This window comes from Aspergillus pseudoviridinutans (assembly GCF_018340605.1).
Source record: "Aspergillus pseudoviridinutans IFM 55266 DNA, scaffold_3, whole genome shotgun sequence".
NCBI lineage: Eukaryota > Fungi > Ascomycota > Eurotiomycetes > Eurotiales > Aspergillaceae > Aspergillus > Aspergillus pseudoviridinutans.
The window spans coordinates 3,023,716-3,050,447 of record NW_025091283.1 but is presented as its reverse complement, the minus strand read 5'-3'; the positions used below and the strand labels follow the sequence as shown (position 1 = coordinate 3,050,447).

The 26,732-nt window shown below is 52.0% G+C and overlaps 14 protein-coding genes and 3 non-coding genes across 17 annotated transcripts; 9 read left to right on the top strand and 8 right to left on the bottom strand.

Annotated features, from left to right (window-relative positions):
* Positions 1-422: 422 nt before the first annotated feature.
* On the top strand, positions 423-1,520 carry Asppvi_004799 (uncharacterized protein; the record flags this gene model as incomplete). The annotated part of the gene is made up of 1 exon (XM_043300740.1): positions 423-1,520. The coding sequence occupies one exon, from the start codon at positions 423-425 to the stop codon at positions 1,518-1,520; it is 1,098 nt and encodes a 365-aa protein (XP_043156675.1).
* Positions 1,521-2,654: 1,134 nt separating this feature from the next.
* Asppvi_004798 (oleate hydratase) lies at positions 2,655-4,355 on the bottom strand (the record flags this gene model as incomplete). Its single annotated transcript, XM_043300739.1, has 2 exons — positions 2,655-3,696; positions 3,766-4,355. The coding sequence occupies 2 exons, from the start codon at positions 4,353-4,355 to the stop codon at positions 2,655-2,657; spliced, it is 1,632 nt and encodes a 543-aa protein (XP_043156674.1).
* Positions 4,356-5,117: 762 nt separating this feature from the next.
* Asppvi_004797 (putative GPI anchored protein) lies at positions 5,118-6,089 on the top strand (the record flags this gene model as incomplete). Its single annotated transcript, XM_043300738.1, has 2 exons — positions 5,118-5,602; positions 5,654-6,089. The coding sequence occupies 2 exons, from the start codon at positions 5,118-5,120 to the stop codon at positions 6,087-6,089; spliced, it is 921 nt and encodes a 306-aa protein (XP_043156673.1).
* A 38-nt stretch (positions 6,090-6,127) lies between these two features.
* Asppvi_004796 (uncharacterized protein) lies at positions 6,128-7,523 on the bottom strand (the record flags this gene model as incomplete). Its single annotated transcript, XM_043300737.1, has 2 exons — positions 6,128-6,533; positions 6,583-7,523. 2 exons carry the CDS (start codon positions 7,521-7,523, stop codon positions 6,128-6,130), a joined length of 1,347 nt encoding a protein of 448 aa, XP_043156672.1.
* A 979-nt stretch (positions 7,524-8,502) lies between these two features.
* On the top strand, positions 8,503-8,615 carry Asppvi_004795. The gene has a single exon. It is a non-coding gene; the product is annotated as a tRNA-Leu (tRNA).
* A 243-nt stretch (positions 8,616-8,858) lies between these two features.
* Asppvi_004794 (MDR family MFS transporter) lies at positions 8,859-10,370 on the bottom strand (the record flags this gene model as incomplete). Its single annotated transcript, XM_043300736.1, has 1 exon — positions 8,859-10,370. One exon carries the CDS (start codon positions 10,368-10,370, stop codon positions 8,859-8,861), a length of 1,512 nt encoding a protein of 503 aa, XP_043156671.1.
* Positions 10,371-10,616: 246 nt separating this feature from the next.
* On the bottom strand, positions 10,617-11,517 carry Asppvi_004793 (DUF3632 domain-containing protein; the record flags this gene model as incomplete). The annotated part of the gene is made up of 3 exons (XM_043300735.1): positions 10,617-11,044; positions 11,092-11,155; positions 11,200-11,517. 3 exons carry the CDS (start codon positions 11,515-11,517, stop codon positions 10,617-10,619), a joined length of 810 nt encoding a protein of 269 aa, XP_043156670.1.
* A 407-nt stretch (positions 11,518-11,924) lies between these two features.
* Asppvi_004792 (M20 family metallopeptidase) lies at positions 11,925-13,048 on the top strand (the record flags this gene model as incomplete). The annotated part of the gene is made up of 3 exons (XM_043300734.1): positions 11,925-12,460; positions 12,505-12,815; positions 12,861-13,048. 3 exons carry the CDS (start codon positions 11,925-11,927, stop codon positions 13,046-13,048), a joined length of 1,035 nt encoding a protein of 344 aa, XP_043156669.1.
* A 341-nt stretch (positions 13,049-13,389) lies between these two features.
* Asppvi_004791 lies at positions 13,390-13,460 on the top strand. The gene has a single exon. It is a non-coding gene; the product is annotated as a tRNA-His (tRNA).
* Positions 13,461-14,363: 903 nt separating this feature from the next.
* On the top strand, positions 14,364-15,114 carry Asppvi_004790 (uncharacterized protein; the record flags this gene model as incomplete). The annotated part of the gene is made up of 3 exons (XM_043300733.1): positions 14,364-14,699; positions 14,746-14,860; positions 14,912-15,114. 3 exons carry the CDS (start codon positions 14,364-14,366, stop codon positions 15,112-15,114), a joined length of 654 nt encoding a protein of 217 aa, XP_043156668.1.
* Positions 15,115-15,252: 138 nt separating this feature from the next.
* On the bottom strand, positions 15,253-16,211 carry Asppvi_004789 (RTA1 domain-containing protein; the record flags this gene model as incomplete). Its single annotated transcript, XM_043300732.1, has 2 exons — positions 15,253-15,962; positions 16,025-16,211. The coding sequence occupies 2 exons, from the start codon at positions 16,209-16,211 to the stop codon at positions 15,253-15,255; spliced, it is 897 nt and encodes a 298-aa protein (XP_043156667.1).
* Positions 16,212-16,726: 515 nt separating this feature from the next.
* On the top strand, positions 16,727-16,798 carry Asppvi_004788. Its single transcript has one exon. It is a non-coding gene; the product is annotated as a tRNA-Gly (tRNA).
* Positions 16,799-17,227: 429 nt separating this feature from the next.
* On the top strand, positions 17,228-18,397 carry Asppvi_004787 (Zn(II)2Cys6 transcription factor; the record flags this gene model as incomplete). Its single annotated transcript, XM_043300731.1, has 1 exon — positions 17,228-18,397. One exon carries the CDS (start codon positions 17,228-17,230, stop codon positions 18,395-18,397), a length of 1,170 nt encoding a protein of 389 aa, XP_043156666.1.
* A 414-nt stretch (positions 18,398-18,811) lies between these two features.
* Asppvi_004786 (uncharacterized protein) lies at positions 18,812-20,894 on the bottom strand (the record flags this gene model as incomplete). Its single annotated transcript, XM_043300730.1, has 8 exons — positions 18,812-18,954; positions 19,003-19,416; positions 19,467-19,573; positions 19,624-19,963; positions 20,017-20,153; positions 20,197-20,236; positions 20,285-20,814; positions 20,866-20,894. The coding sequence occupies 8 exons, from the start codon at positions 20,892-20,894 to the stop codon at positions 18,812-18,814; spliced, it is 1,740 nt and encodes a 579-aa protein (XP_043156665.1).
* Positions 20,895-21,193: 299 nt separating this feature from the next.
* Asppvi_004785 (uncharacterized protein) lies at positions 21,194-22,405 on the bottom strand (the record flags this gene model as incomplete). Its single annotated transcript, XM_043300729.1, has 4 exons — positions 21,194-21,265; positions 21,318-21,614; positions 21,673-22,110; positions 22,157-22,405. 4 exons carry the CDS (start codon positions 22,403-22,405, stop codon positions 21,194-21,196), a joined length of 1,056 nt encoding a protein of 351 aa, XP_043156664.1.
* A 738-nt stretch (positions 22,406-23,143) lies between these two features.
* Asppvi_004784 (uncharacterized protein) lies at positions 23,144-25,032 on the bottom strand (the record flags this gene model as incomplete). The annotated part of the gene is made up of 9 exons (XM_043300728.1): positions 23,144-23,300; positions 23,379-23,566; positions 23,631-23,904; positions 23,984-24,214; positions 24,267-24,392; positions 24,451-24,530; positions 24,587-24,639; positions 24,692-24,777; positions 24,830-25,032. The coding sequence occupies 9 exons, from the start codon at positions 25,030-25,032 to the stop codon at positions 23,144-23,146; spliced, it is 1,398 nt and encodes a 465-aa protein (XP_043156663.1).
* Positions 25,033-25,811: 779 nt separating this feature from the next.
* On the top strand, positions 25,812-26,688 carry Asppvi_004783 (uncharacterized protein; the record flags this gene model as incomplete). The annotated part of the gene is made up of 2 exons (XM_043300727.1): positions 25,812-25,874; positions 25,939-26,688. 2 exons carry the CDS (start codon positions 25,812-25,814, stop codon positions 26,686-26,688), a joined length of 813 nt encoding a protein of 270 aa, XP_043156662.1.
* Positions 26,689-26,732: the final 44 nt, after the last annotated feature.

Genomic DNA, 26,732 nt, shown 5'->3' with positions numbered 1-26,732 from the left:
TATTAGGCGCCCTCTTCCTGCTCGTAGTGCCGTCATAATTCTTGAACAGGATATCCTCGACAATGAGGGAAGCCTAGGTCCAACCAGCCCGGGTTATATGTCTCCGCGACTGATACATACCGAATCCTCATTGCAAGCCGTCTGAATGGGGGCGAAGTACCATTGACTCACTTGAATGGCTCAGTCGTTGTTAAAGTTGCGCATGCCATCATATGCCACAGTCCTAAAACCAGCGTACTGGCCGTCGTTGTTAGTGCCTCCAATTTAGACAAAAGTTCAGGCGGATCGCTACCGATTACGTCAATCATAATAATGAGTCAACTTGGTTATTCTGCTGTTCTGCAAGTGTTGCAAAGAAAAAAAAAAACTTAACATCCCACTACACAGTCACTGCATGAAACAAAAAAAAAAAAAACATCAACATGTCCATACCTATTCGACTGTTCGACGGAGACGTCATACTCAACATTGACAGGACCCCTATCACCTTCGATGAAGCCACTTATACTCTTTACAATCGAGCTATTACCAACCCCTCCTCCCTTACAGACGAAGAGCGAAGAATAATCACCCGCCGCCCACCACCAGAAGAGGAGGATGCTCTCTGTCGCAGGCGCTGTGGGCAAAGCCTATCTGAACTTATCAAAAAGGCCATCGAAAATGGAGACTCTTTAAGCTACAAAGAATCTGTAATAATAGCTGCTGGTGTTGACTCTGCCCAGAATGAGAGACTCATACATGAAGCAGCGCGGCTCAGTGCCACCGATCGCGAACTATTGCAGAGAGCCAGGGCCGCAGCTACCACAGAGGAGATGAAACGCGCGCAGGAGAGTGCCCGTAATGTTATGAAAAGATGGGGAAACATCCAGAGCGAGACATCAAAAACCCTGAGCGACGACGATGTCTGGAATATTCGGTTTGCTTTACATGTCCCATGGCAGGAGCATATTCTATCTCAAACCCAGATGGCAATCTGTGGGCTTCTGATTTTCTTCCCAAGAAATATACCCGAGTGGCCGTCATTCAAGGAGCAGATCGACACAGCTGTTTATCATGGATTACATTCTAGGCCACAGGCTATCAATGAGGAGACTATGGCGAAATTTACTCTTCATTATGTGGAGAGTAGTAATATATCTGATGATGGTGATAATAATATTGCTGCTCTTCAATCTCGGTTTCTCTCCATGCGTGATGGAGGCGAGCTCCCCCAGGGCCTGCGATTAGATGCCTTTCTGTATGTGGATGAGGAGGCCATACAATCTCGAGATGCAGCAAGACCATTTATTTGGTTTTTAGAGCCAGGTGAGACGGCAAGACCGCTCAAGGTGCATATTAAACATATTGCGCCGACGTTATTTGCTCGCCTTACACAGCGAGATCTTTCTGCAGCAGAAGCAAGATGTCGGCCGTATCGACATACATCTGAGCTGGAGATGCTTCACAGAGCGGCGGCTTGGTCAAAGGATGCAAACGGGGTGGCAGATGGGATTTGGCCACCTCCTGCTCGCTATATGTGACGTTTTCTGGCTTCTTGCGACGCACGAGAACATTTCCTTTGGTGTGTGGGTTTCTATTACGGAACAGAGGGCAGATATAGAAATATAGTTTTCAGTAACATTATTACAACCCTTCCTTTTGTCCCCCAAGTCTTTAATTTGTTCGCCCTAAGTAGCCTTGAAACAGTCCATCCTCGCACTACACGCCCACGCAAACATAGTAATCCGGCCACAGCTTGCTACAATCATTCCCAACAGCCGGGTTATACTGATAAAACTGGCCCAGAGTGATACCGTATTTCGTCGCAATGTCATAACATCCATCACCGGACTGGACCAGAATAAAACGTCTTACACCCAGAAATTATACCCGTCTGCGTTGGTGCAGGAGTTGTAATCACCGTAGCCGGCCAGAATGTCGAATCACAAACAGCAAGGAAAGCGGTAGCAGTATGGGCCCTGGCAACACAGAATGCAAGCAACGCAAGACAGAAAGACAGGCATTTGTGAAGTCATGAACTCTCACGCATGCATAGGTCCACGGGTGAATACTGTGCACCCCTCGTCGATCAATGGTCGCAGGACGGGCCAACTCCCCAGCAACCCTGTTCTGACCGCATGTTGCGTACCTTTCAAGTGGAGCTTAACTCGCCATTTGCCTATGATGTTGAGTTTGCGAGTTACTATAGCTCTCTGACCTCCTCGTATGTCAACTCCTGCGCCTTGATTTCTACTTCTGACGCTTATACGTACTCTTTTTTTTTTCCTTGCCAGCTGCGCTTGATTGAGATTTCACAGTACTGGTAACCAATCAATTTCAAATGCAGCAAGAATAATCAAAAGAATTCGTAACCATCGGCTCGTCTAATCCTGCGAGGATGAAAACAGAAATCTCAACTCATCATTATAAGCTGATAAACTAATGCAATCAATACAAGATACGAGGCAGCTTGCTATGACATGGTGCGCATTGGAGATATTTCGCGCACAAGCAAAACTGATGTTGTCGAAGGTGGTGAAAGCCTATTTCCCCTAGTCCATGTTATAGCCGTTGCCTCATGGTGATGAGGACGCACGATGATAGACAAGAGTCTCATATCTCGTATCTAGGCTACTAAGTTATCATAGTATATAGTATACATCCTGGAAAATCTACTAGTCTTTCGGAAACCCCAACAGATTCACCGAAGATCCCTTCTTCGACTTCTTCAACTCCCTCTCCAGTCCCATCAGCTGGTGCACTGCCATCTGTGCTCCTCGCACCATATAGTCAAAGGTGACCGCCTCCTCGGGGATGTCTACAAAATGCCCGATGAGCGCCATGTTGGTCATTCCTGGGGGAACCACCTTTGGCCGATCCCCGTTACTCCTCGGCAGTAAGACGGACGTCCATCGCGGCAACGCACTTGGAACGGTGATTGTCTGAGGCAGGATGTCGACGACTGGAAGATCAAGCTGCTGCAGAACCTCGGTCATTATCTCCTCGCCTGAGCAGGACAGCATCTGTTTCTTGACGAAATCCCCTTCGTCCTCTGGGTTAAGCGCATAACCCCAGAATACTCGAACCCCGTCCGGTTGATCGGGGAACAGCGGTTGCCGGGGCAGACTCAGCGTAAGTAGCCAGCTGCTATCTTTCAGCGTGACCAGAGAGCCCGTCTCAGGATCATCCCCGATGATCTCGAAAATCTTCTCGAAGATAGCCGGATTCTTGACTGTGACGGTAAAGTATCCCACGCGGGACTCGCGCAGTCGCGTGCAAAAGTTGTATGCGTTGCCGAACTTGGGATGCTTGGTCGCGAGTTCCAGCCACAACAGCCAGTTTTCGTCGAGGTCTTTCTCGATCTCCATCATCTCCAGCGAAGGTGCCTCCGTGTTCGATCCGTGGGAAGCGCCGGACAAGATGGATCCACAAGAGACAATCATTATATCGTTCGGGCCGAGATCAATGGTCACTTCACGCTCGTCCTTACGCGCCGTCCGCAGGGCTGTCACGCGAGTAGGATCCTGTGCTGGCTCGACGATGATATCAGTCGTGATGGTGTTGAAGCGAAAATCTACCCCCTCTGCCTGCAGGAAGCGAGCAATCGGGGCGACAACGGCGTCATGCAAGTTGAAGCGGAGACGGTCCAGGGGACGAAGGTGATGCGTCTGGATATCGTGAGGGAAATGCTGGATGAAGCGGCGGAACTCGGCCGCGCTGTGACATGGCCGGAAACCGAACCTAATCCTGTTAATATCATGACGTTTGAGTGCAACGACAACCTACAGCGTCGCCAGCACCAACCAGTAGTCCGTCCTGAAGAACCCTTCGGAGAAATGCTCTCGGATGCGGGACCGGCCCAACGCACTCTCCGCCCTAGATGACAGCCGGAACAGATCCATCCTATCCTTGATCCCCAGATGGAGTCTCCGCCCTTCAATACGCTGCAGTCCATTCTTCCGCCGAGCCAGGAACCTCGTCCGCGGCGCCCGCTTCGGTACATGTTCTTCAAAGTACTCCTGGATATCATCCCAGACGCTTTTCCCGGGCCTCTCCGACGGCACCAGCGCGAGTAATTCCTCCATCTGGCTCCCGCAGAACTGAGGGGTACATCCCGCACGAAAGACGTAGCCCGACTCGGCATCCCCTTTACCCACGGATCCCGCGCCTGGTTCGCTCAGCGCTTCGATGATGTGGATCCTCGACGGAGGCACCTTGGCCTCTTTGATGAGGTGTACGGCCGCGGTTAACGCGGCAGTTCCACTCCCAAGAATATAGGCATCGAGGGAATCAGGTTCGCGAAAGACCGGACTCGGGACTGGGGTGGATGGGCGCGAGCTGAACAGGGACGCGGCTCGTGACGATGGACGGGACATTTTATGGTATCAAATTAATGCGATAGGGTCAAGGGCATTTGAATTGATCAGTTGGCCATCCGTTTTGTGTTGTACGATTTGAGTTATACTGTGGCCTGACTGGTGTCGTCATACCACGATTGTGGAGCTGTGTCCGAATGCGGAAGTCAAATGCCACCAATGCAACCACTCATGCTGCTGCTGCAGATTATCTCATTAATATTACCATAAGTAGTTAGAGTCCTGATAGTGGATAGGTAGCTAAGTAAGGGGTTGTTGGTGCTTGGTGCCGAGCGCTTGTACGTAGCTACATCAATATAGGGTTGAGTCCTACATAGCACGACTTGGAGCAATTCAACGCAGACAAAGTCTAACTTAAACAGAGTAAACTAAACTATCCATAGACAGACTACAAATTCCACCTTAGAGAATTGCTCTATATTACTATTTCCAACATCTACCCGATTGTCTTACTGCCGATCTCTCGTCTCCACGGCCTAGTGCACCTTAAATACGATCTACAGCGGATCGCCATTGGTCCAACTTTCATCCTTGTGCCACTTGACCATGTAGGGTCTCGTATAGCTTCTTAGTGTCCGTCCTAGTTGATCTCTAGAGCCAATCAGCCGAGTGTTGGCATGCAAAAAGGCTGAACGTCTATCATGGCTGCAATTAGATCGCTGAGGCTCAACCGCCTATAAACAGGACCCCTAACTCCTTTTCCTTTCCAGTCTCCACAAAAATTTCTCTTCTGCTCTTCAGGGACGATCTCTTGCAGCCAAAATGAAGCCATCGTCCATACTCTTGTTCGTTTCTGGGGCATTCGCCCTTAATCCAGTCCTCCCTGTCCGTATTCCCAACAACACACTCGTCTCCGAACCCACAACAGACATCGTATCCGATCCCCTGGCCAAACGCTGGACCTGCCCATCGACCTGCTCCACCAATATCTGCTGCGAAAATGGGTTGTGCGTCTGGTCCCTCAGCAACGTCTGCTGCGGAAGCTACTTCTGCAACTCTGGCGAGCACTGCTGCGGAACGGGGTGCATGCCCAACGGCGCGGAGTGCTGTGGCGTACAGGGGTACTGTCCATTGGGAGAGCGATGCATGACCGTCAACGGGAAACTGGGCTGCTGTCCCAATGGGAATTGCGCGCAGCATAACACGATAAATTATTACACGCAGACGGAGAATCACTACACCACGGCCTACCACACGACGACCTATACCGGGGTGGAGTGGACTTGGTATTCGTGGACAGTGACATGGTATGACTTTTTTGTGGTTTGAAAATATAGGGAGATGACTGATGGGAATAGGACATACTGGGTCACGTTTTACACGTACTACGCCCCTGTGACGGCTTCGATTCGCACGTCGACTGTCACGACGACGTCGACGATTGTTTCGGTGCAAGCGACGGCCGGGTCGGACGCTTCGTCCTCGTTCACGCGGCTCTCGGCTACGATGAGCTTCTATACGCCTGCTAGTGCGACGAACCCAGTAACCCCGACGAACGTTGCGACGGCCAGCAGCTTTCCGACTTTCGTTTCGGGGGGTGATGGTAGCAGTAGTAGTAGTAACAGCAACGGTGGCAGTGGCGGTAACGGGGGTGGTGCCATTTCGGTCAATGGAGTCACGGGAGGTACTGGAGGTAAACCTAATGCTGCAAATGCAAACCGCAGACTTGGATGGGAGACTGTGTTGTCTCTGTCCATCGTGGTGGGAACCGGACTTCTGATGATATGTCTCTGAGAAATGTTGCATTGATAACGAACTATACACGTCTAATACTATAGCTTAATGAACGGCGACTTGCCTGTCCTCTGCACCCTCAACTTCTCCTTGATCTCCTCCAGGGTCTTCCGTCCTTTGCCCTCGAAATACTTGGGCCCAACATCCGGCGTGTAGTATCCCCGGGGATAGTACTTGTCGCCGTCGTCCCCAGGCAACGGCAATCCCATCAGCCACTGCACCCACGCCGACGGACCCCATCGGTTCCACAGAGTCGGCTGCACATAGTACGGCATCCCGTCCCACACCTGCACATGGTGTCGACCGTACTCATTCGGCTTTTCCGTAAACACATCACGGCGCATAAAGTACGGCCGCGGGAGTGCAAGATACCGCAGGCAGAATCGACGAATCGCCACCCCAGCGTCGACTATGGCCTTGATCACCCGCGGCGGCGGATCATACCTACCAGCATCAGCATCATCAGTTAACCCTAAGCAGAAAGAAGACCAACATCATAGCCTCCCTCAACCTCTCATCCATAACACAAGTCGCAACACTCACCCCAACCCCCCTCACCCACCCCGGCATCCCATAAACCAACACATCCATCGTCTTCTCTGCCACCTCCCGATTCGCCGGCGCTGCCTTCATCCTCTCTTCCTCATACTGCCGACTCCACTCCCCCATCTCCTCCAACCACTGCAATCCATCCCGGAACCCATCCACCCCACCAGGCAACACCGCATAGCTAATCCCCAACGCATCCCCAACACTCTTCCAGTACGTACCTACCGCGCATTTCTCCAGCGCGCTCAACCCCCGCCACTCGTACCGCTCCACGAACCGCACCGGCTCGAGCGCAAACAGGCTAAGCGTATACAGCATGTCAGCCTCGCGGATCTTCCCACTGGCGCGGTAACCCGCGTGCAGGAGCTTTGTGCGCGCGAGCGCGGTGATCGCCCTATCGGAGGTGGGCTCGAAGCCCATGAACTCGCCGATTAGGACGCCGGTGTCGGCGTAGCGTTTGAAGCTGGTTGTGGGGTTGGAGAATTGGGAGGTTTGCAGGAGGAGGGTGGAGATGCTGGGGATGCCGTATGTCTGGACTTCGTTAGTATTAGAACTATATGAGGTGAGGGGGGAGTAGGGGTAGGGTACGCGGAAGAGAGCAAACTGGAGGGCTTTCAGCGCTGTGAATGGAAACTCGAGCTGGAGCATATGTTTCTGGATGGCCCAGGCGTCGTGGTCGGTCATGCTGGCCATGGATTCCCGGGTTGAGTACTTGCGGTATTTCGTTCTGATGCTGCGGAGGCGTTGGAAGCGGAGGGATAGGGTGATGGCGAGGTAGGCTGCAAGGCATGCTGCGGTGTAGAGCCAGGGGTGTTGGGTGTATTGGTTGATGATATGGGTACTTTGGTGCTGAATCGCTTGAAGTGTGAGCTGTAGTTTATCCATGATGATGGATGATGGTTTGTGATGCTCAAGCTGATCTACCCTGCTCATGAGAGCTAGCTGACTTTATACATGCTGTATCAGCACATGCACATGTCGATTCAATCTAGTCTATCTGACCCGGCTTCATTCGGATACGGTCCAAAATTATCATGTCATGTTTCTGACGTCTTAGAGTATCTCAACCCTCTCAGGTTGAAGCAAAGTCCAGTTTCGTAGTATCTTCATATGACGATGATCACTGCCACAGCGTGGCAGACCGAGGATAGATTGCGGGGTAGTGCAGATCATCGTTCTTGTGTTCATTAGAATTGGATATTTATGATTGATGAACAGTTATGACTAGAATCGGATACCCATTACCCAGGTACCGAGGCTGGGTCTCATCCGGCAGATGCAGAAGCCAGACTTCAGACTCGGATCGAAGGCTCCGACAACGTATGACTGAACCAAGTACACCGGACATAGATGATCGACACTGGGTATCTAAATCTCATATCTAAATTGGTTCATTTGGTGTCAGATGAACAGGCATCACGAATGTGACTGCCATAAGGCTGGTGGGTACGTGCGGGGTAGAATAGTCGAATATCTGGGGAATTGATGATCACCTGTCGGACACTGCATGCGCGCGGCTTGCACGGAGTATTTCCCCTTGCACATTGTCAACGGGTATGCCAATCGCTGCCATTCAATATTGTTGAGCAAGGAAGTATTTTCCTCCCCATGTGGCACAGGGAGGCACCCTTGATGGACTTGATGCTCGAGGTGAGATCTGAGTATACAGTCAAAGACAAAGACTGGGAAGAAGAAGTATGGCAGTCTTGATATCGAAATCATACCGTGTCTGCAGAGTCACCTTATCATAATCAACATCGACTATGACAGTCCAGCTGCCACATCTTGCACTCTGTATTATTGAGTAGATGTGTTCTATGAGATTCCAGTTATATCATTACATACGCCTGACCAAACATAACCAGGCAAGATGGCCGAGTTGGTCTAAGGCGTGAGGTTAAGGTCCACCTTAATATCAAACTCTGAGAGTTTCCTCATCATCGTATGATGGCGTGGGTTCGAATCCCACTCTTGTCATTTAATTCTTTCTTTTTTCGTTTATCTTTTTAATACGATCTATCTGGAGCCACTCCTTGGTTTTTGATTTTATCAATTTAGTCCCTAGACAGGTTTTAGACCAAGGCTGGACCTGAGCCTAGATTTTATTGTCTATGCAGGGGTATGTGCTGCCTAACTCGGACGATGATCTTTTGATATGTGTGCGTAGATGGTTCATTACACTAGGATTAATGCTTCATGTATATCTATAAGTACAGCTATTTACTTCTCTTCCTGTGGCTCCTTTTTCAGGATACTCTTGACCAGGTAAATCACACTCACGGCCACTCCCAGCCCTCCTAGTCCGATTCCCATGTACAACGCCCCGCGATATCCCAGCAACCTATCATGGAACGTCTTTCCGCCATGGTTGACATGTACCTCGACCGTTCCCGCAAACCCCAGTCCCAGCGAGATACTATAGTTCACCACCGTCGTGACCAAGGAAGCTGCAATGCCCTGATGCCGGCGCTCCACCGCATTCGACAGCAGCACCGTGCTCGCGGGAAACGACATGTCCATGCCCCACGGCATGACCACCAGGGAAACAAAGGTCAGCGCCCAGTACGTCTGATGCACCGGCGCAATCGCGACAAAGATATTCCCCAGCGTGAACGCCATCATGGCCATCAACATGATCCACCCCGGCCGGATCCGACTCATCAAATACCCTGTCGTGACCGAAGCCAGCAGCCCCGAGATTCCCGGAGGCAAGAACTGCGCCGCCGCAAGCAAGGGCGTCTCGCCGCGGATATGCTCCAGGAACAACCAGAGGTAGTACGTCCAGATGCCGAAGCTGGCCCAGCCGCAGGCGACGCAGCCCAGCACGAAGGAGACATCCAGCGTCAACGCGTGGAACGGAATGAGCGGCTTGCTCGCGATGCGCAGCTCCCACATAAAGAAGAGGCCTAGCAGAACCGCCCCGATAATCAGCAGGACGTACACATACGGCGTCGGCCAGCCGACGATAGGTGCCTGGTTCCACGCCACATTCACAAGGACCAGGCCCCCGACACCCAGACACGCCCCCATGACGTCCAGCTCCTGCATCCACTCGAGCAGATTCATGCTGTGCTTCTCGCGCTCGTGGTGGATGCGCGGGATCACGGCCCACCCCAGCGCCGCCAGGACCAGGCAAACAATCGCATTCGCCCAGAACGTCCACGGCCACCAGGCCAGCTGGCTGAAGAGCGCGGCGAAGACGGCCCCAATGATGGCGCCGTTTGGGGCCGTCGCGCCGAAGATCGCAAAGATCATGTCCTTCTTTGGACTGGGGCGGTACGTCGCTCCTAGAATCGCCAGGCCGTTCGGGAGGAGCATCGCGGGCCCGAGGCCCTGCAAGGCTCGCGCGAAGATGAACAACACGTAGTTGCTGTAGACGCTGACGCCGGCGACCATGGACCACAGGGCGAACCAGACGAAGCCGATCACGAACATGGTGTGGTAGCCAAAGCAGTCGCCGCAGCGGCCGAAGAAGAGGATGAAGGTTCCCACCGTCAGGGAGTAGCCCGCGATGAACCAGCTGAGGATGCCGTTGTCGGTGATGTGGAAGGAGTCCCCGATGATGGTCAGTGGGGCCAGTTGGCTACCCAGTCCAGCCTGGGTCATGAATTGGGCCATGCATATCACGAAGATGAAGACAATCTCCCGCAGTGGGGAGAGGGTTTCGCCGATGGACCAGCCCGATCGCGTTTGCTGCAGATCTAGGCCGTCCTCCACCTCGGTGTCACTCATTTTTGATTATGGGTTTGAGTAGCGCTTCATTGCATTGATGATGGAAAAAATGGGAGCCTCATCTTATCTATTATTGATAAGAATTTGCTGTATGCATATGCGGAAAAATGATGATGTGATGGATAATCAGTGGAGATTTATAATCCGCAATTCCGTATCTCCGTGATGATGCGTAATCACCACAGCGGGGAATTTCCGCGATCACATTTTTGCATCTATCACCGTCTGTACTTAGTTGAAGATGAGCTACTGCTCAATCCTTTCCATCTTCTCCTTGGCCAACTGAATCACCCACTTTGTCTCGTCATCGACCTGGATTTTCTCACTGATCTCCCCAAACCGCTGCTTCCAGAACTGCCACCGCTCCAAGCACAGCTGCCCCTGTCCGCGATACAATGTCCCAGGCTTCATCAAGCGCTCCCTCTCCTCGTCTTGCACCCCGTCTGCCAGTTGACTGAACAAGACCTCACCACCATACACCATCCACATCGCTGCCGCGGCACCTTCCCCCTCGAGTTCCGTGTCCGACAGCTCCTCTTCCAATCCCGACCGCAGACTCCAGACGCCAAGGAGAGAAAGGGATGGGTCGCATTTGCTCATCAGCCGCGCGGTGAAGGCTTGTAGGTTAATCCATTCGGTTATTTCTTGGTCGTCGGATTTTGTATATGTGGGTGCTTGGACAGTTAGTCATGCAGCACCATTATCAGAGAGGGCTACGTACGATTCCAGGATTCTCTCAGGCTTGGTCCGAGGATGGGCAGGTCGTTCCATAGGCGAGTTTCGGACTGCACTGTCAGAATATTTTGCTCCAGAGGAAGAAGACACTTACACCCCAGATTGACACCGTTGTTGGCGGTAATTCGGTCAGAGCGTAGATCAAGTCGACCAGTCGGTCTTGCGAGGGATGATTGCCATTGATCTGTTTGGCAATTTCGATGATAGTTCCCCATGTGGACCAGAGGAAGTCCTCCAGATCGGGATTCTCTTCTTGTGTTGAACCCGCCTTTGGAGTCAAATCGTGGATAGCCTGCGCGGCCTCGCTGGGAGGGGTTGTGCTAGAGGGCTGAAGATAGTCATTGAGGATGTTGAAGATATGCTGCTCAATGGAACTGGGTTCAGCTCGATATTCGAGTGAGAGAGACGCCATGATGAGTGCTGTACAATTGATCTGGTTTCTTTTCTAGAAAGAAAGAGGTCGTGAAGCCAGATAGATAAATACTTAGGAATCAAGTTATCAACGATAGCGGCGGGGTAAATCAACAGGCTACAGCAGCAAGCAATCCACCAAGCACAATGCGCGTTTCAGCCACGAGTGTCCATCTTTTTCTTCTTTCGTTACTTACCACCGCCAACGTATAATGTCCGACGGTGTTCCTGATTCCTCTACCTCTTTATCAGTAATGTGTTATCATCTACTCCATACTATAAGCGATAACACATGCAATGACGAAATCTCCCCGCACACAACGTCCTCCCCGCATCGACCTCTCCTGTCACCGTAACAGACACAACGCAACACTCAATTGAACAGCAAGTACCAAGGTAGATACAGAAATGTCCGAAGCACCTGTAGTAACCCTCCTCAAATCCCTCATCCAGGTCCCCAGCACCAGCGATCACGAACAAGACATCGCCCGCTGGCTCGACAACCACCTTTCCGCCCTTGGCTACACCGTCGAACGCATCCCCATCGCCCCAGGCTCAACCCGTGAAAATGTCTACGCGTACCTAGGCTCTTCGCGAAGGGTGCGAGCCTGTCTCTCCGCGCACATGGACACCGTCCCGCCGCATATCCCGCTGCGCATTGAAGGTTCGACCATCTACGGCCGCGGCGCATGCGACGATAAGGGTCCCATGGCTGCGCAGATCTGTGCGCTCGAGGAGCTGCGTGCGGAGGGAGCCGTCAAGGAGGGCGATGTCGGTTTGTTGTTTGTCGTGGGCGAGGAGAAGGGAGGTCCTGGGATGATTGCGGCGAACGATCACGATTTGAAGTTCGAGGGCGTGGTGTTTGGGGAGCCGACCGAGGGCAAATTGGTTGTTGGGCATAAGGGACACTTGGTGTTTGAGTTGATTGGCGAGGGGAAGGCTTGGTAGGTCCGTTTTGAAATATATCTACTGAGGCTAATGATTTCAGTCATTCGGGATACCCCCATCATGGCATCAACGCCAATACCGCTCTGGTCGAAGTCCTGGATGAGTTCTTGTGTACTAAATTCCCCGAGTCGTCGTTGCTGGGTCCGTCGACATTCAACATCGGCAAGATTGAAGGCGGCGTCAGCTATAATATCGTCCCGGCTTCCAGCACAGCACTATGCGCCGTCCGTGTGGCGACAGATATGGCCGAGTGCAAGAGAATTGTATCGGAGGTTGTTGCGAAGCATCCACATGTCAGATTGGAATTCAAGTTTGAGTATCCAGAGACGTTGCTTGATCATGATGTTGAAGGTTGTCAACCATACCTTTCTCCGAATCCTACTAACGAATTACCAGGGTTCGAAACAGCACCAGTGTCATACGGAACAGATGTCCCTCGATTCAAGGGAGATCATAAAAAGTATCTATACGGGCCTGGATCGATTCTCGTGGCCCATGGAGAGAACGAGCAGATTGAAATAGACGAGCTGCTGGAGGGTGTCAGGGCGTATAAAAAGTTAACCACTCACTTATTGAAGGCTTGATCAAGTCTATTGTCGCATTTCTCGGTATCTCCTATGCAGATAGTACTATCATCTTACGTGCCTGACTGGTCACCTTGTGGCCTCGTTGTCGCCTTTGCTGAAAAGTTGGGTCTCTTGCTGAAATATATATGTCGGTTGCCGGGTAATGTAAATCGGAAGACCACCACAACGCAACATCAAGAAGCAATTGGCACTACTATTATCCTAAGATTCATGTCAATAAAGCACTAGTTTTCCTCTAGACAAAAATCACTGGCACGAACTGACATAACACAGTTTGACCAACACATTGGATAGAAATTGCTTGTCTAGCAAAAAAGAAACGCAAAATCAATAAGTCGGGTGCTGTGGTCTAGTGGTAGGACGTCACGTTGTGGCCGTGCCAGCCCCGGTTCGATTCCGGGCAGCGCCAATGCTGATATCTTTTTCTACTTTTTTTTATACTCCTCCCCTTCAGGGAAATGCGATGGCCCCATCTAAGTGGATTATGTCGTGTAGATGCGGTCGGACCAGGAGTCACTCAGCGCCTTACACCGAAACTCTAATATCTGGATAAAAACACCTCCTCATCTAACACGGCTCTGTGCATTGGTCCTATACGAGAATGGGGGCCCTGCCGGAGGAACGAACACAGTATATTTGATCAAATATGTGAAACACATTGTTATGCTACTAGTCCGACCCCGTTACCAATGGCCGTCTAGACACCATTTTAGTTAAGTGGTCTGACAGAAACCTCCTCGTGCTTAGATGCCGCGCCGTAGTTGCTTTCATAAAATCAGATGAGGTATTTTCTATTGGCAGTTGAATTAGTAACTAAGTTTTGTCGTGCTTATGCGTAGCTTATATATCAGTGTCAGACTATTAGTGCTTATTTTGGATTATATCAGGGGACACAGCAAAGGTAATTCGCATGCATAATCTAACATTCTAGGCCCCATACAATTCATTTATAAGCACTTGGTAAGCACTTTCTGGGAAGTTCCGCAGTGGGGCATGATGGAGCCTCTTATGTTAGTAATGGTGGTTCTCCGTATATCCGCTTACCCTTAAGAAAACTATGCACGTGCGTTCTAATTGGCCCCTGATAACGGAAATCCAGAGGACGGATTTCGGATCGACAATTTTTGTCCATTCTCCGTTGATGCGACCCTGGAGTATCCACAGCTAGAAGTCTGTAGAAAAACGATGGCGCCATGCGTGGTGGGGGATATAAATACACGTCCCCTCTACAGACAAAGAAGAAGTCAATAACGATCTATCAGTCTTCAACATCACCTCTATACCAAACCCTAGAATCGCATATACAGACAAAATGGGCTCGACTCAACCCGAATTCAAGAACCCCGCCACCACCACTCTTCTGGAGCTGGTCAAGGCCCGGCGCACATACTACGGCCTCAAGGCCGAGAGCCCCATCTCGGACGAGGCCATTGAGAGCATCGTCCAGGATGCCGTCCTGCACGTCCCCAGCTCCTTCAACACTCAGACCTCCCGTGTGGTCCTCCTGCTCAAGGAGGAGCACCAGAAGCTCTGGGACATTGCCATCAACATCATGGAGAGCCTCGTGGCTGCCGGCAAGGTCCCCAAGGAGATGTTTGAGACCCACACCAAGCCCAAGCTGAACGCCTTCCGCGCCGCCTACGGAACTGTACGTTGATTTCCGCCCTTGATGATGGTCCGTACTGACGGTCTAGGTCCTCTTCTTCGTCGACTACGACTCTCTCGCTGCTATCAAGGAGAAGTTTGCCATCTACGCTGACAAATTCGATCCTTTTGCTCTCGAGTCTAATGCCATGTCGCAGTACCTCGGTAGGTTTTCTTGCCATTTTAAAGAGGTAGCATGTAACTAACACAGAATAGTCTGGACCGCCCTTTGCTCCGAAGGCTTCGGTGCCAACCTCCAGCACTACAGCCCTCTGATTGATGAGCAGGTGCAGAAGACCTGGAACATCCCTGCCTCGTGGAAGCTGGATGCCCAGCTCGTCTTTGGTACTCCMGCCAGCGAGCCTAGCGAGAAGACCTTCCAGCCCATTGAGGACCGCTACAAGGTTTTCGGAAAGTAGACGAGTTATGTTGAACTAGATGCATATAGATATCCATAGCGTTGAATTCATGACTTTCGAGTTCGTTCATCTAAGACAAGGTCATATTGAAGCAGTTCTTCTTAGCATATACAGAACCAATCCAAAGAATGCAATCGACTAGACCTCTCTATATCCCGTCAACGGAATATCAGCTGCATCCTCCATCTGCCCACACATCTGACTCGCTTTAGTCGCCTTCTGAGCCCTCCGCACCAATCTCCCCGGATGCCAAACAACCAATACCCCAATGGAACAGGCCATCAACGCCGCATCAAAAACATATATATACACCTCCTCCGAGTTCAAAGGCGACCCCTTGTCCGACCCAAACTGAATCGTCCTCACTAAGTTCCTCAGCATCAACATCCCACACGAGATATAAATCGCCCACATGTACTTCTTCCACCCCAACCGCGGACACTCCCTCACCACAGCCGTCGGCTCCGCATCGAGCCTCCGATGAAAAGCACCCGCCACCCAGACAAACACCCCAAACACCACCAGCGCAAAGACCAACCCCACCAGAACGACCTTCTTGCCAACCTCCATGACATCCGCATCGCCGGTAACCTGAACCCCTGCACCAGCAATCTGCGTCAGGAAGCAGATGACGTCGTTGAGGACAAAAATAGTTGTTAGCCACTTTGTGCGGATGCTGGAGTGGTGCTCTGCGTTGAAGGCGCGGATGATCCGCCCGAGGACCATGTAGATGGTCGCGGCGACGAAGGGGGGTGCGCAGAGGATGAGCATCTCCTGCAGAGCCCAGGAGCCGATTGCGGTTCTGCTTTGGTGGGACCATGCTCGGCCATAATAGCCGCCGGTTTCGCCTGGAGGTAGTAATGGTTAGTATCTCATTTGGCATTGTGGGATGGGAACGGGGTGGACGAACAGATTCCGCCTAGAATGAGTGGGATGAAGTAGGCTGCGTGATAAGGGAACATGAGGATGATGTGTACGACAGTTGCGATGCCGAAGATGGCCATAAATGCGTATCCGGCTGTGTCGGAGGGGGTGTAGGGGTAGAATTCGACCCAGGGCGAGGAGCCATTCGTCCCGTTGTGGAATGTAAAGTCCATTATGGCTTGATTGTGAGAATTGAAGTGAAATTGAAGTTAATCAGGAGAAACGGGTGCGAAGACCATGATGGTCTCATATACTCTGCTGCTGTCTATGGATGTAGATCAAGATTACCCTTTTGGGAAATTCTTGAACGAGTACGAGTGGGTCTTTTGAAGCTTGTCCTGAAACTTTCAATGGACTCCCAAACAGCCACAGATCACCTAAATTTAGCAAGCATTGCTTGTAGCCTGGTCATGGTATGCTCTTGTACTGTCAGTGGTTGGGAGACTAATTGGCTATCTCTTCACGCAGCTTCTGGTTGATGGCAGTCTCCACGACTTTGCTGTTGCTCTTCATTTCTCATGCAGACCAATTGGTCTTCAATCATGTAACGGCTGCGAAACGGATTATGTCTTGGTTAATTTGAGAATATCTATCATATTTGTATGTAATTTCAAAGAATGGTCAGCAAGTCCAAGGTTATTAATATTCTGGAACATGTATTACTAAATGGCATAGCATTCCGTCCACAGCGTTAGTGGTGTAGCGGTTAGCATTATTGCCTTCCAAGCAATAGATCTGGGTTCGACTCCCAGCTAACGCATTATCTTTTCTTTTTCTTTTTTCTTTTTGCCCCCTTTTTATCCTTATTGACCAGCAACAGTTTAACCTACGGAAATCTAACTGTCATGGTTGTAAGTGTGTCCAGACCTAATTTATGGTCTACTGCTGTTCCATTATCGGCAAAATCCCGGCTTTGTCGTCCATCCCGGCTAATTTTTCTGCTGCCTAAAGGGGCCAAAGTTAAAACGAATACGAACTAATCCATCGCATCCTTCTTTCTCACCACCTGCAGGATGGAAACTGAGCAAAGCCGTCGGATTCGCGCGCGTAGAACACATCAGAAATCCCGGTTGGGATGTAAGACCTGTAAAAAGCGACGAGTCAAAGTGAGTGACGACTTTTCTTCAATCTGCCACAGTGGTATCAATTGAACTCAGCTGTACCCAGCTTTTACCTCTGGGGTATAACTATGGCCAAAAAACTGACATGCAAGCAGTGCGATGAGAAAAAGCCGACCTGCACCAATTGTCGCCAGCATGCAGTCATCTGTGATTATGCCACTGAAACAGCTGCACCATCCCGACCACCGCGCCGACAATATCGCTTCAGACCGTCCAGATACGAAATCCAGATAGACCCGTCAAGTACCACGGACACCAGCATACAGTCACCCAGTCCAGGACCGACTCCCCCTCCACCTCTAGAGAGCATCTCCCTGGCAGACCTGCAACTCTTCCACCACTTTGTCACCTCAACCGCCAGAACCGTGACAGAAGGACAAGACCGCAAACACCTATGGGACATCCACGTCCCGCAATGGGGCTTTGCCTTCCCGTCTATCCTGCATCTCATCCTCGCGCTCTCCGCCCTCCACCTGGCGCACCAGCAGCCGGCCATGCGCGCCCAGTACCTGAAACAAGCAGACGACCACTTCACCTTCGGCGTCCGCTCCGTGACCACCGTGCTCTCCAACCTGAACGAGAACAACTGCCAGTACATCTACATCTCGGCCGTGCTGATCTGCCTCGTGTACTTCGGGCATGGCCCGCGCGCAGGCGAGTTCCTCGTTTTCAGCGCCTCCGGACAGGCGGAGTGGCTTGTTCTCATGCGCGGGGTGAAATCGATTGTGGAATCCAGGCGTGCGGAGGTATTTTCGGGTGTGTTGGCGCCTGATGCACTGGAGGGGGAGGCTCAGGTAGACTCGGAGTTGGCGGAGGAGCTGGAGCGGCATAAGGAGCGGATTCGGGTTGTCCAGGTGTTGATCCGTGCGGAGACGGGCGACCCAGCAATTAAAGAGATGTACGATTCGGCCCTGTATGATCTGCTGCATATCTTTGATGAGGTATATCGGATGAGAGCCGCAGGAAAGCAGGGGGTGAATCTGATGCATCTGGTCATTGGGTGGTTGTATCGGCTTTCGGAAGAATTTGTCGAGTGGCTGGAGGCGAAGGATCCGCTTGCGCTGGCTGTTTTGGCTTACTGGGCTATTCTTCTCAAGTACATGCAGTCTTCGTGGCTGATGACGGGGTGGGATGAGCATGTTCTGGCGGGTATCCAGGCTTCTCTGCCAGAGGAGCATCAGCGTTGGATTGAGTGGCCGGTAGAGTGTATTTTCGGGGATAGGCAACCTGGTGTATGAGCTTGCATAGGTCATTGCTCCTCTGGCAGCCTTCACCAATATACTTCTACTCCTGGGTCGGATCGGTTGATCACGATCACCCAGTAATACCCTGTACATATCCCCTAATGGTCTAGGAGAGACATAAGTTTAATGGCCAGGACAGCCCCATCCGCGGAGAACTAGGCCTCTTCAGCAGCTATTCAACCTCTACTGGATACTTGACCCGCAAAGATCAATCAACCTTCGCGAGCGGTGGTATATCAAAAATAGGAGCAGACTCTGACGCTTCCCGGATCGACTGAGTTACATTGAGTGACGACTAGTCTCTTCCTTGAAGTCTTATTGTGAAGTCTTGTGTGTACATTTAAGATTCCATAATATCCTCAATATGCGTTCAATTTCACGATCTCCACCATTATATCCGACGCCATATCAATTCAACCCCAAAAAGAACGGAAGAAAACTTGCCGAGCAGATCTGGATAGCCAACGGCGCAATCGCCACATTCGCCGTCGAATAAGGCCCCGGCGTAATCGTCCATCCCCAGGGCGCACCAACCGCAAAGTAGACCATCACTATCAAGTCAGCTCACCTCGTTTGTGTCTTTAATTAGGGCAACTTACCTCCCGCAAGAACCACACAGATCGCCCACGTCCACTTGAACCGCCTCACCATCTTGTCCATCCCGATGTAGAATCCCGTCGGCCCCATCTCCTTGGCTGTCGACGCCCACTCGAGATTAATGCTGAAAGCATGGCACAGAATCGCCTTGGCACAGTTCAGGCTGATCCCGCCGAAGTAGATGATCAGGAAAGGGAGCCACTTGACTGCGTCGAGGAGGGCGCGCCAGAACGTCTCCTCCTTTAGCTGGTGGCGGGCCATGCTAAAGGCGATGGAGGAGAACCCGTTGAAGACGACGACGAGCGAGCACCAGATGCCCCAGGAGGGGAGATAGAGGTGGTCTATGTCCGAGTCGAAGAGGCCGAGGAGGATGTAGTTTACTGTGGCGAGGAGCATGCCAGAGCCGATGGCATAGTCTAGTCTGTTAGCTGCGTTGATAAAGGGCGGGAAAGAGGCGGAGGCCTACAGGTGAAGATGTATGCCACGATGGTCACTTTGGACGTAACAGGCATATTGCTCCAGAGGAACCGCAGGAACAGCCGGGTTACCGGTCCCTTGTAGAACCATTGGTAGCTGCATCGGTCAGAACGGACGGTAATTCAGCTTGAGGTAAAGATACTGACAAAGGATGGAACACCAGCTCGTTACACCCATAGGCGTACTTCTCCCACCGCGTCAACTCATCGTACAGCGTCAGCGACACGCCTTCCTTGAACTCCCCGTTGTGGTACGTCGCCAGCCGCACCACCATCCCCTGCATCTGCAGCCGGAGACTGATATCAAAGTCCTCCGACACGTGTGCGTCAGACCACCACTTCGTCAGGCCGTCGGATGGATCGACGAACTGGATGCTTTGGAGTGCTTTCCATCGGAGAAATGCATTGTGGCCGACGAACGGAGACACGTCGCCGGACCCGACACCGTATTTGATGGCTGTGTAGACGACGTCGGTAAAGTAGGTAACTGATTGGGTCAGTTTTCATCATATATTGTAATGTCAAGGACGTGATACTCACTGCCATTCTCAAACAGATTATGGACGACCTGCATAACGCCAGATCCGTGCTGCAAAATGGCCACTTCAGGGCTCTCATGCATCTCCAGGGCACCGTAGAGAAGGCAGTCCACCGGCACACGAGTATCACAGTCGATCCTATGTATGTCAGTAAGGGTCTCTAGCAAGGCCAATGACTTACAGCAAGATCAACTCCCCGATACGGATGTTCCCTTCGGCCCCTGCCACAGATATCAGCGGAATTCAAGACATTCCTGCATGTCTCTTACAAGTACGGCCCTCATCAGCAGCCAGCATATTATCCAGCGCCTGTTGATAGAGTCGCTCGTCGTCGTCCACCGTCAACTCGTCAACCGTACATCCCCGTCGCTCTGCCTCCACTTGCAGCAGACGAGCCAGTTCATCCTCAACGCGAATCGAAAAGGCCAATCCGTAGTTCATATTACTCGCCTTCTTGAACTTACCCTTGCGCTCGAATCCGATCTTATTCGCCAGTTCCTGCGGCGTCAGAGGACCGTCCTCTTCTCCCCCTGGGGAATTTTCTTCTGCGGCTGGCACGGGTTTGTCCTTCCGAAAGAGCCCAAAGGCCCAGCCACTCTTCTTGACTGCTGTTTTCTTATTGGGAGGCCGGGCAGTATACCCGATCCCGTTTTCGCGGTAGTACTGCTTTCTTGCTTCGGCCAGTTCGGGCTGGATCACTTGCATGCCGTCGTCGTTGACGAAGACGGAGGCGGTCCCGCCTTGTTCTTCGTAATATTGGACTGCGGCGAGGACGCTCATCATCGTTGGAACGATGACACTGTCTGTTCAGTATTCGCTTGTTCCAGGGGTTGGTTGACATGTGACATACCCTTTCAGGCCTTCCTTGTAAACAGGCATCTGGATTGTGATATGGGCCAGCTCGTAGTCCCGATGAGCTTTTGGGTTGGGCTTGACGGCTGAATGTATTTTAATGAGACGTCCTCAGTAGAAGGTTCATGGATACTGACCAGAGTGATACTTGGAGTTCTTCAGACAGAACCCCGCGGGGAAGAAGAGCTGGAAGGTACTGGTGACCAATACGATGAAGAAGAACTGGTTGCGTTAGCTCGATCAAAGAGCACAGAGCAGGTATTTACCAGCGAGAATAGAGCGAGCGGCGGAATGGTGACAACCTAAGCATGATCAGTGTATATCCCTTAATCCATTTCCATCGGTTCTACCAGCGCAAACCGTGTGTATCCTCCATCCCACATGTACTCATTCAGCAGCTGTCCAACAAAATCAGCCAGATACTTTTACACATTGATTGGATGGACTTACCCTCGCCACCCCCAGCGACTGCGTCAAGATAACCAGCATAATCGCCAGACTGATCTTAACCGCGTGGATCCGCAGCGCCGGTCTCGGGGCAACATTCTGCTCCAGGTCCGGGGCGTCTTCGTCCTCCCCCTCCTCCAGCGCCACTGCTTTGCTGTATATATCCTGTTTCTCGTCCAGCGCGCCACGCACGGGAAGGGACGCGATGGCCGGTTTCTGCAGCTCGTCTGACCGGAGGGATCCGAGGGGTGTTGACCGGCCGGATATCCTCGGGGTGGTGAGATTCGATATCCTAGGGCTCTTTGAGGCAGGCTAGTCAGATATCCTGAGCTGTACTCGTGAGTAGACAGAGACTCACCTGTCCGCCGAGCTGCATCTCCACATCATGCGCTATGTTAAGTAACCCACTCGCATCATGCGACCAGACCAAAACGATCTTTTCGTCTAGGACGATGCATGCACGGGAGTAATGTGTAAGATTCACGTCCACGTCGTCCAGGGTAGGAATGACAGGGATCCGCGCGCTCGTGCTCTCTACGACGAAGCTCTTCTGGTCCGTGGCGATCGTCGCGATTGTCCTGGCGGTGACGCGAGACGACAGTGCGACGACGGCCGTTTCGTCTAGTCTTTTGATTGCCTTTGCGAGGCCGGGACTGATAACGGCCGGATGGAAGGAGTACGCGTCGTCTGGCAGTTTGATGGCCACGCAGACCGAGGAGGGATTCTCTGCCGGGTTGGGATTGGAATGGTCGAACCAGCCGAGGAGGGTTGCTCTTCGCGCTAGGCTTTTCGTCATCTGCATTTGTCAGTAGGTATCTAGGAAGCGAGGGGAGGGAGCAAACCATATACGGATTGTCTTCCTCCTCCAACTCTGACGTTGGATGCAGAGAGGGTGTTCCGCTCCGTCGAGAACTCGTCGACATACTCGTCTTCTGCTGCACGGTCATGGGCGGGAGGACCTGTGCTAGCTCGGCGGTATGAAGCTGTGGTGTCGGTGATCGGGAGGCCATGTACGCGCTCTGTTCGAGGCGATCAGGTGCATCACTCCCAGTGGGCAGCTCATGCCCATAGTCTGGCGCTGGAACAGCCATTGTGCTCTACAGTCCTGGAGCGAAGGCGAGAAAGACCTTGAGAACTAGGGAGAATAGATAAAGGCCGAGCTCGAGCCATGATTGAAGATATCCACCGACACGTCAGCGCTGACCTCTACGGCCGAACTGATAAAGCGACAGAGAGTGGTGGCGCTTTCTGGCGAGCTGATGGCTATCCAGCATGGCCTCCTTGCAGGTCGAGACTGGTCGGAACGTGAATAGTATCAAAAAGCGCTGGCTAGCAATTACACATCAGCGAGCAATCTCTAGATAGCTCAAGCGACATGCAGTTCTTTCGGCCACGCCGAACAAATAGTGAGTGCTAGCTTTCTGGCTAAATGGGTTGCAAAGATAACGACTATCGATGGTAGCGCCCAAGGGAATAGCCGAAGCGAACCATTCGATGGACGGTAGTATAAGCGGTATTTTGTAGCGACAGCCGAACAACTGGTCTCTGCTGGGCTTTGACCCCAGGCTTGTGAGTTTAGTGCAGGGGCTAGATAACTTAGCAGGGCGCTATCAAGATAGTGTCGGCCGGGAGTCGCATTCCGTCCCCTCCCTTGCCGTTCTTTGGTCTATCATGAGGATATTCCCGTATCTACACAGACTACGATCAGGGACTATCCGCAGGTGACTAGATGACAGCTTGTAAACAGTATTGATTGGCGCTAAATGATTGGGACTACTAAACGACCATGCAGGCCGTCTTAAACAAACAAGCAATATCTGCCGACAACTTCAACAAGACCCTTGCTGCCACATCTTAACCGACCTGACGATCATAGCACGGTCGTTTGTGTCTCCCCAGGTGGGCAGCCAGGAGCTATTTGCCAGCCAGAAATCCCGCATCGATGTATCGCTCTTATCCATCCATGGCTTGTTCCCTACCTGGTCTCTACAGACAGCAATTGAGTTCGCGTCAGCGCCACGACGTCCAAGCGAACAAAGAGAGATTCGATCGGGATATACTCACGGGAAATAACCATTCGTTGCACCCACAGCCACATTGAGAATCAAGTAAAATGGCTGGTCAAACGGGGTGTTGTCTCGCCCAGTCTGACTCCAGGGGTTCGTAGGTGCCGAGCCATTGTCATTCGTGCCCGCGAATTTTCCATACGCCCACATGTTTTCGTTCTTGGTAAAGTCGAAAAAGAGCACTTGCTGTTTGGATTTTAGTATTTCGCTCCGGAAAAGAACCTTGGGGTACACCGTATAGCCCACTCACCCGTAGTCGCCCGTCCAGCCAGGTAAACAGATACTTCTCTGACCACTCCAGCCCAAAAGTATGGAATCCATCCGAGTACTTGGTGCGCTTGGAGCCCCACTCGCCCATGCTGAGCAGATACGCATCGTTATTGTACGTCGTGCCCCAATGCATCGACGAGCTGATGATGTTGCTTCCCAGCGGATACTTCTCCGCGTCGTTCCCGCGGCTCTCCGCGATGTCAATCTCCCCGCTGGCGGGCCACGGCCCGTATACTGAATCTTGAGGCATCATCCTATGGTGGAGCTTTAGCGTGAATCCTAGTCCTAGTCCTAGTCCTAGTGCTAGATGTGATGGCAGACTGGCGGACATACCAGATTGCGGGCCACAGCCAATCACCTGCCGGGAGTTTAGCGACTACCTCGACCCTGCCATATTTGATTGTCTTTTTCCCGGCTGTGGTTAGTCGAGCCGAGCGGACGGGGTTGATGATTTGTCCTGCTGTCACGTTACTGCGGATTGCGCACTTGGAGACGGTGGTTAGATTGGAGAGACGTTGGTCCGTTGTGGTGCAGGTGCCATCTGTAGTCAGGTTGAGCATGTACCTATCAGAAGTCAGTGAGGATGATTCGTATCGCGGAGAAGGCTAGGACATACCCGTCTACGAATTGCGCCGGTGTGATGTCTGTGTCCTGGAGAGTCAGCGTTGGGACGATGTGGAGACCCTGGGCGTCGACAAAGGAGTTTCGAGGGTCGGCAGTGGTCCAGTCGAATGAGCCTGTTCTGTATATTTGCTATCAGAGACTGTTTGAGCATATCGGGTAGGCTTGCTATCGCTCACCCAAAACCATTCACCTGCACCTCGTGGTTCCAGACACTGGTGTCCAGAGTGGAGAAGTCCTCGTTCAAGATCAGACAGTACTATTGCAGTCAGCTCAACAGTCCGACGAAGACTACCAGAACTAGACGAAACGAACCTCATTCTTGGGCACAGTGGCCACGGAATGGTAGCAGATGAAGCCGGACAGCGCTATACCCTCTAGTGAGCATTGGCGACTCCTTAGTGACAGTAGGAGACATACCAAGCGCAACACCAACCGCACTGTAGAAGATAATTCTGTCCCAGTCCCATGTGCGCTTTCCTGTCTGTAGCCAAGGCTTCTCGAATCTACAGGCCCAATATCAGATCTGGCGAGAGCTTCATTGAAACTGACACTCACTCCCCAATCAATCGTGAACTCTTCAATCGACGACGAGGGCGAACAGTCGTCGCGGCTGATCCTGGAAGCGGCTTAGCTAGGGCAATGGAATCAGACACGAGTGAAGGCATACCAGAGGGTATGGAGATTCTCGATGATGGCGGTGCAAAGGAACTGCACGCAGAAGCACGGTCAGAGGGTGCTGGAGTCATTCTCCGATCCATTGCGTTCTATCTAGTCACTAGTATACTCCAAAGAATGTTTCTACAACTGTGCTACGAGTCCATATATCTATAAATTTGATATTCATATAGTATACATGCAATGCATGTCCTGAGCACGCACTAGCTTGCATGGCATACAAGGATAGTCTGGCCCTTGCAGTAGGCCAGCGATAAGACAGACAAGGGTACAAAAGTGCCACTGACACTAGAAATAGGGTGTTAGTGTCTGACCGGGCGTTAGTTACGTGACAACACCGGAGCCGGTCTATCTCGGCCGTAAGCTGCCGTCCTCAGTCTGTCGTAGACATACACGTGGCTTACAGATTGAAATCACAGGGCGAGTCACTCCAGTATAGGTAAGATTAGACGACGTAGATAGTTTTAAGCCTCGATCATTGGTAGTTGTAGGTCGTAGACTCCTAATACCTGGCCTAGAGAAGTCTCATCCAGTTGCCGTGCGCCAGTGGCTGCGCTATCCAGCGCATCTTTGTCCGTCGAAAGCTGAACAGGAGCAGTAACAATGCTCGCCTGATACTACATCCAATCTTCTGGGACTTGTCTTGTATAAGGTTTGGGAACTATCGTTGAGGTATGTCCTAGAGGTCAGAGCACATGAGCTGTATCGGAGCTGCCGAAGAAAGGGCAAGGCTGAAGGGCACAGATCTCACCAGCTATGGATATAAATAAGAGCGCATAATAGCACACGTCTCCTACTGTTATCTGTGTTCTCCACACCAATTGCATCCAAAACTATTGGTTCAAACTGATACATGCCTGACATGGCCCTGTTTCTGCTCTTCTCCACACTTCTCGTGGCCTCTGCCACTCCCACTACCTTTGATGTATGTAATAACCTTTTCCACTTTGCAAGGCCAAAGGTCAACTAATAGGCACACCACGCGATAGAACGCACTCCTCCCCAGACAATCCGTCTCCCTCAACGGACTCTGCGGCGCCTACAATGGCAGTGCAACCTGCACCGGCAGTGCTTTCGGCGACTGCTGCAGCCAATTCGGATATTGCGGCAGCCAACCCGTCTACTGCGGCGCAGGCTGTCAAACCGGCTACGGCGTCTGCGGCATCGACACGACCCTCCGCTGGCGCAGCCTCGGCTGCTACTCGGACGACACAAACCACCGCACCCTCAACACCTCCATCCTCGTCTCGGGCAACACGGTACAAGCCTGCCAGGCCGCCTGTGCCAAGGCCGGCTTCACCTACGCAGGCATGGAGTTCGGAACGCAATGCTTCTGCGGCACAGCGATCATGAACAACGGCGTCGCTGTCGCCGCGTCGCAGTGTAACATTGCCTGTCCTGCGGATGCATCGCAGATCTGCGGCGGCTCCAACGCGCTCAGCCTGTACGTTGTTGTGCCGATCTGGCAGAGTCTGGGCTGTTATTCCGACTCGACCAAGGCGCGCACGCTGGCCGTCTCGTATAATGTTGCGGGGAACACGGTGGAGAAGTGCCAGGCGGCCTGTGAGGCGGGTGGCTATCTGTATGCGGGCATGGAGTTTGGCACGCAGTGCTTCTGTGGGAACTCGATTGACAATGGTGGTGCGCTTACATCGGGCTGTGCGACGCCCTGTGCCGGCGACTCGACTGAGGTCTGTGGAGGGTCGAATGCCCTGAGCATGTACTACCTCTTCCAGTAGAGTCCGAGCGTGATACTGTGTAGCTAGTCTGGTCTTTCAAATGA